Source organism: Mirounga leonina, unplaced genomic scaffold (genome assembly GCF_011800145.1).
Source record: "Mirounga leonina isolate KUSES-001 unplaced genomic scaffold, KU_Mleo_1.0 Mir_115, whole genome shotgun sequence".
Lineage (NCBI taxonomy): Eukaryota > Metazoa > Chordata > Mammalia > Carnivora > Phocidae > Mirounga > Mirounga leonina.
In genome coordinates, this window is record NW_023270268.1 from 37,913,245 (window position 1) to 37,929,580 (window position 16,336).

General features: G+C 33.8%; 1 protein-coding gene across 3 annotated transcripts in view; it reads left to right on the forward strand.

The window, feature by feature from the left end:
• TRPC1 (transient receptor potential cation channel subfamily C member 1) overlaps nucleotides 1-16,336 on the forward strand; it is a 70,475-nt gene that overhangs the window by 19,112 nt on the left and 35,027 nt on the right. For all 3 annotated transcript variants that reach the window (XM_034996279.1, XM_034996275.1, XM_034996284.1), the window contains 2 exons: nucleotides 2,280-2,482; nucleotides 15,578-15,709. In XM_034996279.1, coding sequence (XP_034852170.1) covers nucleotides 2,280-2,482; nucleotides 15,578-15,709 — 335 coding nt within the window. The remainder of the gene's footprint in view (nucleotides 1-2,279; nucleotides 2,483-15,577; nucleotides 15,710-16,336) is intronic.

Sequence of the window (16,336 nt, forward strand, 5' to 3'; positions counted from 1 at the left end):
CAACCGACTGACATTATTTCATCACCATTAGCACCACCAGTCAACTCTTGCGTTGTAAGGCTCTTGCAGTCTTCATCCCTCAGCCAAAGAACACTTTGTACTTCATCTCTAACAAAAAGGGTTATCATCCTTTGCTTGAGTATTTCTAGTGACAGTAAGATCACATTTTAACAGCCCTAATACTTCTTGACAGGCAATGTCAAATATTTTTATATACTTTTTTTTTTTTTACCATTTCAGTGAATTTATTCTGTATTCTTAGCTTATCAAACTTGTCTTTTGATAAATATTGATTTTTTAAATACAGATGGGTTTTTTTGATAGTATGTAGATTATATGAGCAATGAAATAATGCATTTCAATCTTCTAATGATGTTTTTCATGTAGTCAAGTATATTTTATAGGAAAAATGAAGACATTATTTAAATACAATTTTCTTCTCTTTATAACCAGTAATAAGGGGAGAAAGGGCTAAATATTTAGATTTCTTTGTTATTTTTAAATAAATTCATTAATTTGAAGTTTCTAATAAATAAATGGGAAGTATATAAAGAAACTATTCATAAAAGAAGGGGAAAAAAGCTAAGTATGTCAGAAAATATTAAAACTTAGCTAGTAAAGGAAAGGAAAGTAATATTTCATGATAGTTTTTTTCACTCATAAATTGGGAATGACCATGCCTAGTGCTGGTGAGTAAACCTTGAGTGTGAAATGGGTACATTCCTGTATTATTGGAAATATAAACTATGGAAAGAACTTTAGTAATATATATCAAAAGCTTCAAAACTGTTCATGGCCTTTAGACCTATTATTGCACTTCAGGGGTTCTGTGGTTAAGGAGTTTATCCTAAATTTCAAAAAAGCTGTATTCATAAAGATGTTTGTGGTAGTGTTATTTAAATAAGCAAAACAAAATATCTTGAACATAGGTCTATGAATTTTCTTAAATTACATGCTAGTTCTATACATGAATTTTATTTCCCAGAAATTCTGGGCTATAGTTTTATGAAATTATTAGAAGGATCCTTGAATTTCAAAATATTAAGGACCATTGTTTTTAATCATTGATGCCAAATCACTTATGCCAAAGATGTCCTTAAAAGGTGGTATAATAGAAAAAGGACTAGAAGGAGATACTGTAAAATGTATTTTGCATAGTAGGAATATGGGAATTTTTATTCTTCTATCTGCTTTTCTGTATTTTTCAGATATTTTATAGTATATGTGTACTACTTTTATAATGTTAATAAAAATTACCCAAAAAACCCTGTGAACTTGATAAGCTTATACAATGGAATCAAACAGCTGTCAGGAAAACCCGTGTGAAAAAGTGAGAAGTATTGGGAAGAATATGCAATAGTCATACGATATGCAATAGTCATACAATAATCAACCTTTTTATTTAACCCTGACTCTTTATTTACTAATGTTTCTTTCCTCATGTCATGCCATCACCAGGCCCATGAGCCCATGTAGGGAAAGCAGCTCAGGCTCTGGTGTAATACGGACCTGAGTTCTGATCTGCATTTTGCCACTCTGTTGTGTAGCTTGGGCACATTAACTTCTCTGAGCCTCAGTTTCTTCATGGGGATTATAATGCTTAATTTTGCAGACTATTGTGGGGATTAAATGAAATCATAAATGTAAGGTGTCTAACAGTCCCAGGACTCATTAATAATAGTTACCATTGTTAATGTTCTTGTGCATTTGTAACGGGAAATAGTATAGGTAATGATTGAGAATGTGTAAAGAATTACATAAAATGAAGAGTGCTTCCTATTTACTTATCCCTTTTAGGCAACTTCATTGCTATTAATGTGGCAAGGTTTGCCATAAAGGTGGAATTTTTAAGTTTTTCTCATGCATTTGTACTCTGCCTATTTTTAACATTTCTGTTTTTCCCTTTATATTCTTTTTCTAAGATTCTTGTTCTTTATCCTTGTCATGCATGTTTCCATAATCTTGTGAAAATTAAACACTTTTTTCTGAAGTATTTTTCTAGGTATCCTCACTTCTTCTTTGTTAGGAAAACAGAACTCTAGTTGTATGAATATGTTCTATTGAAGATTTTTGTCTGTCATGATTATATGGCATTTATTAATTAAAATTGAGTTTCAGGTTTCAAAAAAAATTTAGTCCTGGTAAAATGTTTATCATTTTTAAAAATAATTATTGTGTTCTTTGTGCCTTCTGATTTTTTTTTCATTTCATTTTCAGATAAATATGTTGTTTTGAAGTCACAAATAATAATTTTGGACATTTATATAAATATTTTTCAGAAACTAATGGAGCGAATTCAGAATCCTGAGTATTCAACAACTATGGATGTTGCACCTGTCATTTTAGCTGCTCATCGTAACAACTATGAAATTCTTACAATGCTGTTAAAACAGGATGTATCTTTACCCAAGCCCCATGCAGTTGGCTGTGAATGCACACTGTGTTCTGCAAAGAACAAAAAGGACAGTCTCCGACATTCCAGGTTAGAAAATTAAGGTTTTGATAAATAGGTGTGCGATTTAGTAAGGTATATGTCAGTGAAATTTTTGTTGTTTTTCTTTCTATGCAGCTTTTAAGAAATATGGTACTGGAATGGCTTATGAAAGCTAAACATCTAGTTCCTTTGCTTAATAAGAGTTTTACATCTTTTAGAAATGTTTACTAAATGATGCATAGGAAAAGCCTTCAAATTATGAATAGGGTTTACCTCATGCTTCTGCTGGTGGGGCTTAGAGACATTATTTACTTTTTAAAAGCAGAGTTTATTAGCCTAAGAGAATTTCCAAATAGTAGAAGGGGTGGAGATACCCCTTCTTATCTTATTTATAAGGAAATAAAACGTGTTTTCTGTCTCACTAAATACTTAACTTGTTATGCCTCTTACTTCCCCTTTCACACAATATTTAAATCTTTTTCTCTTCCCTTTCTCCCCAGTCCAAATATTAACAACAACTGAGGAGAAAATGAGTGAGAAAGTATCCCATCTTGGATGGGTTGAGCAAGAGCACACATATGGGCATGTTGTATAAGGTTCTGGGCTACACTTAAGAATCTAATTTTCAGCATAAGTCTTTATATATATATATTATCTATGTAGTAATCAAATACAGTTGAGATTATATCAATATAACATTTACTATGGGAAATATGGTCTGGAAGTCCTAAGCAGCCCATTGACAAACTGTTTTTATAGTACGTGAAATTAGCCTTACAGCTGCAAGCTAGTCACCCTCACTCCTTCCTTATCTTAAGGACAGATCTTTGGTGGATTGACAGATAGTCACAGATCCATAAATTGAGAAAGTCTCCTGGGAATCAGTTTAATGTTTATTTGTAGAGGTTGAACTGGAAAGTTTTTCTATTTTCAGGTTTATTTACAGTGAGATCTATTTTTTTTTTAATAAGATCTGGTTGATAGCTATGATTATATCATATAATGACTAGCAGAAATGATCTTTAAAGCTTCTTCTAGTTTTAAAATCCTTTATTAATATTAAATATAAATATTTCCAAATTGTATGCTTATTAAATATGTGTGTAGTTGAAACAGCTGAGGTTGTAGGAATTGGGGCTGGAGAGAACACTAAGCCTGGCTTGGTTTCAGGTGGGGGAAAAAGCTTTGTTCTGAAAGCTTTTAGAGGAGCTGTGGCTTGAGCTTGGTCTTTAGGTATGAATAACAATAAAAAGAGGGGCCCTGGGTGGCTCAGTTGGTTAAGCTCTGACTCTTGATTTTGGTGCAGGTCATGATTTCAGGGTCATGAGATTGAGCCCCTTGTTGGCTCTGTGCTCAGTGGGGAGTCTGCTTGAAATTCTCTCTTTTCTTCCCCCTCTCCCCCACTCCTCCTCAAATAAATTAATAAATAAAATCTTTAAAAAAAATAAAAACGTTTTATGCAGAAAGTATAGTATGTGATTGTGGTTTATTTAGGGAACTCCGAATGATGTGGTGTATTTACAGAAAAGTTTGAGAGAGTTTGTTATTGATATTTGGGAAAACAGTTATAGCGAGTGTCAAAATGCCCTGACTACAAGTCATTTCTAGGAATTGCTAAGTAGAGTTGCTGAAGAAAAGGAGGCTAACAAAATGAGTAAAAAGGGATACGGGTAAAGGTTTTGGTGAAGTTGAAGGGCCAATATACTGGCAATAAGAAAATGAGGCAATCTGTATTTACAAAGTTACTGGTTTTTAAATTTTAGAGATGCTGAAGTTCCAGGTGATGATAAGGTGTAGGGGCAATAATTTTATTTTATTATCATTATTTTTTATTTATTTTTAAAGATTTTATTTATTTGAGAGAGAGAGCACAAGCAGCGGGTAGAGGGGGGGACAGAGGAAGAGGGAGAAGCAGACTCTCTGCTGAGCAGGGAGCCCAATGCGGGACTTGATCCCAAACATCAAAGGCAGATGTTTGACTGAGCCACCCAGGCACCCCTTAGGGGGGATAATTTTAAACGGGGTAGGGAAGGGTAATGGACCATTGCAGTTTAGAAAAACATTTTCAGTAATATAATTGCTGTGATTTGGTTTTAGTCTCAATTATTTGATGTGTTGTGAAATTTCAAATAACTTTAAAGAAATGTTTGCAATCTTTATTATCTATCAAGGAAATGTTTGCAATCTTTATTATCTATCAAGGAAAGGCAAAGTTTTTTAAAAGTTGAGAAATGCTTTGTTTAAACTGCACAGTGATTTTTATAGTTTTGAGTCTGAATGCCTGTAAGCCTAAAGTATATTCAACTTTACTCCTATTATTACCCACTTCACCCTTGAAAGCAATTGAATTTGTACAACTTGGCTAGAAGAGTAGGATTTGGCATTGAGAAAATCAGTGAACTATGAGGCTCTAGTAATACTAGTTTGAAAACTATTTATTTTAACTACACAAGTAATATGTGAATAAATCCTCAAATCTGTGTAAAAATTCTAACTTTAATTTTGAGCAGATGTCCTTTGACCAATCTCAATTCTCCTCCTGTCTCTGGATCTAACTAGTATGATCAGCTTGAGGTTCTATATTCTGCTCAATGACTAGAATTCTAATTGGTTAGAAATGTGACTCTTAACTGTGGTGTTAGATTGGAAGCTAGTCTCCATCAATGACCATCTGTTACATGTTGAAGTTAGAAATTCCCTCTCCTGATTTCTGTCTATGCAGATTCCATTAAAATTTCCTCTCCTATTTCATTAATTTTGCCTAATATTAATCTTGTCTCATCTACTCCATTCTTATTGTTGTCCAAATATTTAGGTTGAACCATATGAAATTACTCACTGTCTTAAAAGTATTTTGGACAATGTAGAATTTCATATTCCCATATTCTTCTTGGTGTGGATGAACACCAGAAAGTTATGTAGAATATAATCTCATAACTCTACAGGCCTCAAAAAAGTTTGTGTTTGTGGGCGCCTGGGTGGCTCAGTTGGTTAAGCGACTGCCTTCGGCTCAGGTCATGATCCTGGAGTCCCGGGATCGAGTCCCGCATCAGGCTCCCTCCTCAGCAGGGAGTCTGCTTCTCCTTCTGACCCTCCCCCCTCTCATGCTCTCTCTCTATCTCATTCTCTCTCTCAAATAAATAAATAAAATCTTAAAAAAAAAAAAAAGTTTGTGTTTGTTTTTTTTTAAAGATTTATTTGTTTGTTTATTTTAGAGAGAGAGAGCATGTGCACATGAGTGGGGTTGAGGGGGTGGAGAGGCAGAGAAAGAGGAAGAGAGAATCTTCAAGCAGACTCCCCGCTGATCATGGAGCTGAGCCAGGACACTGGGATGATGATCTGAGCCGAAAGCCAGAGTCGGCTACTTAACCAACTGAGCCACCCAGGCACCCCAAAAAAGTTTTTTTTAAATATGGAGATTGATGATATGCAGTAAATGTATACAGGTGCAGTAAATGTATACAGGTGTATACTATCACCAGAATCCAATATTCTGTCATTTCCATCACTGGAAGAAGTTCTGTCATGCCCCTTTTTAGTCAGTCCCTGCTCCCATTCCTAGCTCCAAGCAACCACAGATCTTTTTTCTGTCTATAACCTATAGTTTTTTTCTTTTCTAGAAATTTCATATAAATTTCATATAAATATATAAATATAAATAGAATCATACAATATATTGACTTATGTCTCTAGCTTCTCTTACTTAGCATAATATTTTGAGGTTCATTCATATTGCATATATCAGTAGTTTATTCCTTTTTATTGTTGAGTAGTATATCATTTTAAGGATGAAGGATGAATCTTTTGTTTACACATTCACTAGATGATGGACATTTGAGATGTTTCTAGTTTTTGGCAGTGAACATTCACATATAAGTTTTTGTGTAGAATATTTTTTTTATTTCTGTTGGGTAGATACCTAGGAGTGGAATTACTGGGTTGTATGGTAAGTGTATGTTTAACTTTTTAAGTAACTGCCGAACTGTTTTCCAAAGTGATTGTATCACTTTACATTCTCATGAGTGATGTATGATGGTTTCAATTCCTCCACATGGTCACCAACACTTTATATTGTTAGTTTTTTTGATCTTAGCCATTTTAGCAGAAGTGTAGTAGTATCTCATTGTGGTTTTAATTTGCATTTCCCTTATGCCTTATAATATCAACCATCTTATCATGTGTTTATATGTCATTAATATATCTTCTTTGATGAAGTATCTATTCAGATTTTTTCCCATTTTTAAAAATTGGGTTGTTTGTCTTATTAAGTTGTAAAAGTTCTTTGTATATTCTGGACACAAGTCCTTTATCAGATATATGTTTTGCAAATGAATTCTCCCAGTCTGTGACTTGTCTTTTCATTTTCTTCTTGGTGTCTTTTGAAGAGCAAAACTTTTAATTTTGATGAGGCCCATTTTATCACTTTTATCTTTTGTAGATTATTTCTTGTGTCATATGTATGAAATATTTGCCTAACCCAAGGTCACAAAGATTTTCTCCTAGAAAATCTGTTTTCTTCTAGAAGTTTTATAGTTGTATGATTTACATTTAAGTCTATAATCTATTTTGAGTAAACTTTTATATGTGTGTGAGATAAAGATCTAAGTTCTTTTTTTAAATTTTTTTGCAGTATCCAATCATTTGTTCTACTACCATTTGTTGAAGAGTATTGTTTTCCCCAGTAAATTATCTTTACACCTCAGAAATCATTTGAGCATATATGTATGATTTTATTTCTAGACTCTAATTTGTTCCATTAATCTATAAGTCTGTCCTTACACCAATATCACTGTGTCCTGATTACTGTAATTTTATAGTCAACTTTTAAATCAGATAATGTGTATGATTTCACTCATATGTGGAATTTCAGAAACAGATCACCAAAAAAAAAAAAAGAGAGGCAAACCATAAAACAGACTCTTAACTATAGAGAACAAACTGAGGGTTGCTGAAGGGGAGGTGGGCAGGGGAATGGGTTAAATGGTGATGGGTATTAAGGAGGCACTTGTGATGAGCACTGAGTGTTATTTTTTTTAAGATTTTTATTTACTTTTTTTCGAGAGAAGTGGGGGGAAGGGCAGAGGGAGAAGTAGACTTCCCGTTGAGCAGGGAACCCGATGTGGGACTCAATCCCAGGACCCTGGGATCATGACCCGAGCCAAAGGCAGACACCCAACCAACTGAACCACCCAGGCGCCCAGAGCACTGGGTGTTATATGTAAACAATGAATCACTAAATTCTACTTCTGAAACTAATATTACACCATATGTTAACTAACTGGAATTTAAATAAAAACTTGAAATAAAACAAAACTTGAAACAAAATGTGTTTCATCTTTCATCCTTTTTTTAAAATTTTTAGCTAGGCTGCGTTCTTTGCATTTGCAAATAAAGTTTAGAATGAGTTATCAATTTTTACGAAAATACCTGCTTGGATTTTTAAGAGGAGTTGCATTAAATTAAACCAATTTGGAGAGGATTGCCATTTTAATAATATTAAATCTTTCAATCTGTGAACATGGTATATCTCTCCATTTTATTAGATCTTCCTAATTACTTTCAGCAATGTTTTCTAGTCTTCAGTGTATAGGTCTTGTGCTTCATTTTTACAATTTATTTTACAATTTATTCCTAAGTATTTTATTTGTTTTGATAATATTGCACATGAATTGCTTTCTTAATTTCATAGATGGTTCATTGCTAGTATATAGAAATAAAACTGATTTTGTATCTTGTGATCTTGCTAAACTCATTTATTCTAATAGAGCTTTTTGTTTGTTTGCTTTTTAGATTCCTAAAGATTTTTATATATAAGATTATATCATCTGTAAGTAGAGACAGTTTTACTTCTTTTCCAATCTTTAGGACTTCATTTTTCTTGCCTTATTGCACTGGCTAGAACCTCCAGTGTGATGTTGAATGTAAGTTAGTAAGAGTGAATATCCTTGCCTTGGATTCTTGGTTCTGAATTTTCTATTTGGGATTTTCTATTTATAGTATCATAGGAAATAGTTTTACTGCCCTAAAGATCCCCTACATTACACTTATTTAGCCCTCCCTCACCCCAAGCCCCTGGCAACCATTGAAAACATTCATGTTTTTCATGGCTTGACAGTATGATTCTTTTTAACACTGAATAATATTCCATTGTATGAAGGTACTACAGTTTATCCATTCATTTACTGAAAGACATCTTGATTGCTTCCAAGTTTTGGAAGTTATAAATAAAGCTGTTATAAACATTAATGTAAAGGTTTTTGTGTGGACATAAGTTTTCAACTCATTAGATAAATACCAAGAAGTGTGATTGCTGGATCATATGGTAAGAATATGTATACTTTTTTTTTTTTTTTTTTTTTTAAGATTTTATTCATTTATTGACAGAGAGAGACACACAGAGAGAGGGAACACAAGCAGGGGGAATGGGAAAGGGAGAAGCAGGCCTCCCGCCAAGCAGGGAGCCTGTTGTGGGGCTCGATCCCAGGACCCTGGGATCACGACCCAAGCCGAAGGCAGATGCTTAACGACTGAGCCACCCAGGCGCCCCAAGAATATGTGTACTTTTTTATTGTTGAGTTTTAAGAGTTCTTTGTATACTTTATATACAGGGTCCTTTATCAGATATGTTTTTTGCAAATATTTTTTCCCAGCCTGTGGCTTGTCTTTTCATTCTCTTAATTCATGGTTTATTTTAAAATGTGCTGTTGTACTTTCACATATTTTGGGATTTCCCAGATTTCTTTCTACTGGTGATTTCTAATTTAATTTCTAAATTAATTGATTGGAGAATATACTGTATTTTTAAAATAATTTTATTGAGGAGCACCTGGGTGGCTCAGTCAGTTGAGCATCTGCCTTCTGGCTCAGGTCATGATCCCAGCATCCTGGGATGGAGCCCCGTGTCAGGCTCCCTGCTCAGTGGGGAGTCTGATTCTCCCTCCCTCTGCTCTTGCGCTCTTTCTCTCTCTCTCCCTCTCAAATAAATAAATAAAAATCTTTAAAAAATAACTTTATTGAGATATAATTTATTGAGATATAATTCATGTATTTTAAAATTCACCCTTTTACAATATTCATGTAGTTATACATTGACCATCATTATCTAATTCCAGAACATTTTATCACATCCGGAAGAAACACTATACTCATTAACTCTCCCAGCTGCTAGAAACCACTAAATTTACTTTCTGTTCTTATGGGTTTGCCTTTTCTGGATATTTCATATAAATCACATCTTTCAAGTTCTTATCGGTCATTTGCTTATCTTTTTTGGAGATTTCTATTCAAATCTGCTTCCCAGTGTTTTAATTGGTTATCTGCTTTTTTATTGCTGAATTGTAAGAGTTTTGTTTTGTTTTGTTTTTTTAATTCTGGATACAAGTCCCTCATCAGATATGATTTGCAAATCTTTTTTCACATTCTATCAGTTACCTTTTCACTTTTTTTAATGATGTACTTTGAAGCATAGAAGTTTTAAATTTTGGTGGTGTCCAGTTGACCTCTTTTTGGTATTACAGCTAAGAAACCATTGCTTAATTTGGAGAAAGTACTTTTTATGATTTCATTCTTTAAAAAGATGTATATTAAGACTAGTTCTATGGCCTACCCTGTAGTTTGACATGGAGAATATTCTTTGTACTCTTGAAATAATACTCTTGAATATTCTATGTACTCTTGGGGTGAGCATTCAATAAATTTCAGTTCAATCATATATTCCTTCATAGTATTTGAGTCTTCCTTATCCCTCCTGGTTTTCTATCCATTTATTTTACCAATTTCTGGGAGAGAAATATTAGATCTCAGAATGTTTCAGAATATATAACTTATCGTTGGCAGATGGAGTGTTCTGTCAGTGTCTAGTTGGTTAATGGTGTTGCTTAATTCTTTTCTTCCCTTGTTGACTTTTGTCTGGTTGTTCTATCCATTATTGAAAGTGGGGTATTAAAGTCTCTGTTTGTTATTGTTCAGTTGTCTATTTTTCCATTTCTATTAATTTTTTCTTCATGATTTTAGTGCTCTGTTGTTAGTTACAAATATGTTTATAAATGTTATATCTTCTTTGACCTTTTATCATTATAAAATGTCCCTCTTTATTGCTAGTAACATTTTTTTGTTTATTTGTTTTAAAGTCTGGTATTAGTATAGCTACTCCAGCTTTCCTGTGGTTGCTGTTTGCATGATATATCTTTTTCCAGACTTTTACTTTCAATCTGTTTGTATCTTTGAATCTAAATTGTATCTCCTGTAGACAACATATAGTTAGATTATGCTTTTTTAAAATCTAGTCTGACAACTTCTGCCTTTTAATTGGATTGTTTAAACCATTCACATTTAATGTTATTAACATAGTTGTATTCACATATGTCATTTTGCTTTCTGGTTTCTGTATGTCTCTTCTTTTGTTTCCTTTATGTCTTTCTTTCTTGTTCTCTGTTCCTTCATTAGTGCTTTCTTTTGCATTGAGTGTATATTTTCTAATTAGCATTTTAATATCATTAATGAATTACTTATATGTTTTCAGGGTTTTTTAAAAATTTTCAGCTTCAGATTAATACTAGCTTAATTCTAATAATATATAGAATGTTACTTCTTTTTTTTTTTTTTAAAGATTTTATTTATTTATTTGAGAGAGAGAATGAGAGAGAGCAGGGTCAGAGGGAGAAGCAGACTCCCTGCCGAGCAGGGAGCCCAATGCGGGACTCGATCCCGGGACTCCAGGATCATGACCTGAGCCAAAGGCAGTCACTTAACCAACTGAGCCACCCAGGCGCCCTAGAATGTTACTTCTATATAGCTCTATTCTCTTTTCCATTCTTTTAATGGTAATTGTTATACATATTTCATCTATTAATATTACAAACCCAACAACATATTGTTGTAATTATTATTTTACTGTCGTCATTTCTTTAGTCTATTACAGCTGTAGTCCTGTCCACTTATTTTGTGCTGTTATTGGTGAATACATTATATATGTATTACATTTCTCTGTGTTATTATAGTCCAAATGATACATTGTACACATATTATTTTATATAATTGCTTTTTAAAGATTATTTATTTATTTATTTTTATTATTATTTTTAAAAAGATTTTATTTATTTACTTGACACAGAGAGAGAAAGAGAGAGAGCACAAGTAGGCAGAGTGGTAGGCAGAGGGAGAGGGAGCAGAGCAGGGAGTCCAGCACGGGGCTTGATCCCAGAACCCTGGGATCTGACCTGAACCAAATGCAGACACTCAACTGACTGAGCCACCCAGGCACCCATATTTACTTATTTATTTAAGGGAGGAGGGAGAGAGAGAATCTCAAGCAGATTCCACAGCATGGAGCCTGATGTGGGGCTGGATCTTATGACTCTGAGATCATGACCAGAGCTAAAATCAAGAGTCTGATGCTTAACTGACTGAGCCACCCAGACACCCCTATATAATTGCTTTTTAAATCAGTTAAGAGGCAGAGAGAAATATACATTTATAGTGTCTTTTATAATTACATAACTACTTTTACTTGTGCTCTTTGTTCATGTGGATTTGAATTACCACCTTGGATCACTTGCTCTCAGCTTGAAGAACTTCCTTTAGTATTTCTTGTAAGGCAGGTCTGCTAGGAATGTATTCAATTAGTCTTTGTTTATCAGGTAAAGTTCTTATTTTGTCTTTACTTTTGAATAATAGGTTTGCTGGTTATAGGATTTTTGATAGTTTTTTTTTTCTTTGAGTGCTTTGGATATTTTATCCCTCTATTGTTTCTACTGAGAAGTCTGCTGTTAGTCTTATTGGGGTTCCCTTGTAAGTGACTCATCACTTTCCTCTTGTTGCTTTCAAGACTTTTTCCCTGCCTTTGACTTTCAGCATATTTACCATGATTTGGTTTTTGAGTCTATTTGCATTCATCCTACTTAGAATTTGTTGAGTTTCTTGGATGTGCAGGTTATTGTTTTTCAATAAATATGGTAAGTTGTTAGCTATTATTTTTGCAAATATTTTTTCTTCTTCTCTTCTCTCCTGGTATATACCCATTATGAGTATGTCGTTGTATTTAATAGTATTACATATCTGTGAATTTCTGTTCATTTTTCCTCATTCTTTTTCTTCTCTTTATTCTTTGGCTTCCATAATCTCTATCGATATATCTTTAAGATTGGTAGTTCTTTCTCCTGCAAGTTCAGATCTACTGTTGAGCCCTGCATTATTTTGCTAAGGCTAACATAATAAGATACCACACTGGGTGACTTAAACAACAGAAATTTATTGTCTTACAATTCTGGGGCCTAGGAATCCAAAATCAAGGTGTTGGCAGGGTTGGTTTATTCTGAGGGCTGTGAAGGAAGATTCTGTTCCAGGCCTCTTGTCATCGGCTTGTAGATGGCCATCTTCATGTTCAGATGGTATTCTCTCTGTATGTATTCCTGTCTTCACAATACCCCGAATTTTTTATAAGGACACTAATCATACTGGATTTAGTTCCACCTTAATGTCCTCATTGTTACTTGATTACCTCTTTAAAGACCCTGTCTTCAAATAAGCTCACATTTTGAGGTACTAGTGGATAAGACTTCAACATGTGAACTCTAGGGGGACACAGCCCAACCTATTACAAGCCCCTCTAGTGAATCGTAAATTTTAGTTGTTGTACTTTTCAATTTCATAATTTCCATTTTGTTCTTTTTCATAATTTATGTTTGTGTATTGATATTCTCTGCTTGAGAATCTGCATGATTGTCATCATGCCCTCTTTTACTTCTTTAATCATACTTTCTTTAGTTTTGTGTATATATTTATAATGGCTACTTTGAAATCTTTTTCTGTTAAATCTGACTTCTGGTCACTCTCAAAGGCAGTTTCTGTTACCTGTTTGGTTTTTTTTTCTCCCACTTGGGTATGAAACATGTTTTCTTAATTCTTTGCATGTCTCCTAATTTTTCACTGGAAACTGGACATTTTAGATAATATATTGTAGCAAGTCTGTGTGCTGGTTCCCTCCATTTTCTGGGCCTTGTTATTGTTATTTACTTTTTTTTTTTTTTTTTTTTTAGCATCTGGCTGGATTATTTTTGTGAAGTCTGTTTTTCCCCTCTGATGTTGCTCCTCAGTGAGGCGCAGCTTGACTTTTTCTTGCACATCTAGTATTTCTTTGTTTGAAATCTGGACAGTCTAGTATATATTATAGCAACTATGAATACTGTTTTACTTTTCTAAGATTGTTTTTTTATTATTATTTTTCTGGCCTGCAAAATCTGTCTCCCTGTAATGTACAATTGTAGATCTCTGTGCCTAATTTAGTTTTTGATTCTTATATTTTTTTTAATTTATTTATTTTAGAGAGAGAGTGCACATGTGATGGGGGGCGGGACAGAGGGAGAGAATCTTCAAGCAGACTCCCTGTTGAGCACAGAGCTGGGTGCAGGGCTCAATCCCACAACCCATGAGATCATGACCTGAGCTGAAGCCAAGAGTTGGATGCTTAACCTACTGAGCCACCCAGGTGCCCCTGATTATTTTTATTCTTTAGCCTTGATTCCTAAGGGTCATTTCAGGGTCTGTATAGGTGAGCCACTGATTTGGGTAAAGTTTATGCTAATACAGTCTGAGCCTTTAAGAGTTCTACTGTTTCCTGATGAATCTCTGGGTTAGTTGGGGAATACAGACAAACAATAAATTGGGAAAAAAGTATTTAAAATACTTTGACTAGACAAAGGGCTAATTTCTTTGATATGTAGATCTTACAAATTGATTTTAAAAAATAAACAACTATCAGAAAAATAGGCTAATGAAAATGAACAGGAGTTTACAGAAATAGTATAAATGAATAGTAAACAGGGAAGGACGCTTAAGCTTCTAAAGAAATTCAGATAAAATTCCATTTTTCATCTGTTAGAGTGGCAAAATACTAATGATGATGTAGGGGAAAATGAGCTCTCCTTATTGTTAGTGCTTTGGAAGCAGCTATTAGAATTTAAAATACACATGCCATTTTATCCAGCAATTCTAAGTGTGCAAAGAATATATGAATTAAAGAATATTCATTGCTGCGTTATTTATAGAAGTAAAAAATTAGAAGCAACTGAAATTTCCATTTTTGGAGATCTGATGAGATGCCATCAAATGGGAAACCATCCAGTTTTGGGAAAAAATGACATGACTCTATATGTAGTGATATAGAAGGAGTTGTTCCTTTATATATAGTATGTCTGATTATGTTTGTGTGTGAATCAAAAATGTCAAGGATATTCACAATTCTCTGTAAGTGACCATTCTTTGAGGAGTAGAGTTGGTGGAAGAAGGAGAACTGGGGACCATCAAGTTTCTAAATTGCTTGCTTTATTTATTTGTTTATTTACTTAATTATTTGACAGAGAGAGAGTAAGAGCACAAGAAGGGGGAACAGCAGGCAGAGGGAGAGGGAGAAGCAGGCTTCCCGCTGAGCAGGGAGCCTGATGTGGGCTTCGATCCCAGACCCCAGGATCATGATCTAAGCTGAAGGCAGATGCTTAACCGACTGAGCACCCAGGCTCCCCTAAACTGCTTGCTTTTTTTAATAACAAGCATGTATTTATGTTTGGGAAAAAATATATAATATCTATCAAATTTATAAATTAAGAATTATATATTTATAAATGAAAGAATTATAGCAAAAATTTCCTGGTTTGCTTCCTATTTAGGCATTGAATGTGAACCTTAACTAGTTTACAAAAGGTAAAGGAATGTGCTTTTCTGTTAGCTAGAGATTATGCATAAATGAATGATTTCATTCTTAAGATTTGAAACATCTTTAAAAAACAACCTGGATGAGTGAGTCATGTGTTATACATATCTAGCATATTAATGTAGTCTTATCACTGAGGAAGGAAAAATTTAATAACCATTCACATCATATTCAAAATGTATTAGTTACTAGCCTATTTCATTTAAAATACTATTGGGTTCAGGAATAGAAATTTTTTAATTAAATTGGATTGAAAAATACAAAGACTTATTTTTTAAGTCTTTTTATGTAGTTATCCTAAGTATATTATAGTAGTTTTATTTTCTTTTAATTTTATAGTATTTTAACCTTAAATTTATGAGAATTGTAGGTTGAAAATACTAATTATATGTGTACAATCCATTTATTTTACATTATGGAATCAAATTTTATCACAGGTTTCGTCTTGATATATATCGCTGTTTGGCCAGTCCAGCTCTAATAATGTTAACAGAGGAGGATCCAATTCTGAGAGCATTTGAACTTAGTGCTGATTTAAAAGAATTAAGCCTTGTGGAGGTGGAATTCAGGTGGGAATGAGTGGAAATTGTAAATTATATCCTTTTTTTCCAGAATCCCTTCAACCCGAGTTTTTTTCATGAACCAAATTCATGTTTATATTTATTTTCTTTTGATCCAAGATGACCAGACCTTGCTGCCACCTACTTGGGATTTTCCTGCAGGCTCAATGGAATAGACTTTGATGTTACTTAGGTCATTCTTTCCCCACCTGCCCTTTGCCATTCTTGCACCATCCTTAAATTCCCCCTTTGTTTAATGTTGCCAAAGGAGTTCTAAGAGTGAAGAGTAGGGGGTGTGGCAGCCTTAAGCAAGAGGAAATTTGTAACTGCTCTCTATTCTACCTCCCCTTATTCCTAGATACTATAATCATCCTGAGAGCCTGATCCTTCATAACTTTCAGAAGCATATAAAATGCTTTCTGTGTGTCAGGGACATTTCACACACACAGACATAGTCCCTTTTCACTGTTTGGTGAGATTTTCTATTAGGAGACACATAACATGTAGACATAAAAAATAAAATACTACTGGTTAAGAGGGATGAATCCCATTCTGAGTTTTCTTCTGAAATGAAGAGTTAAATGTAATATTGACACAAAGAATCATTGTTATCAATTTCCCTTGGAGAGTTAAGTT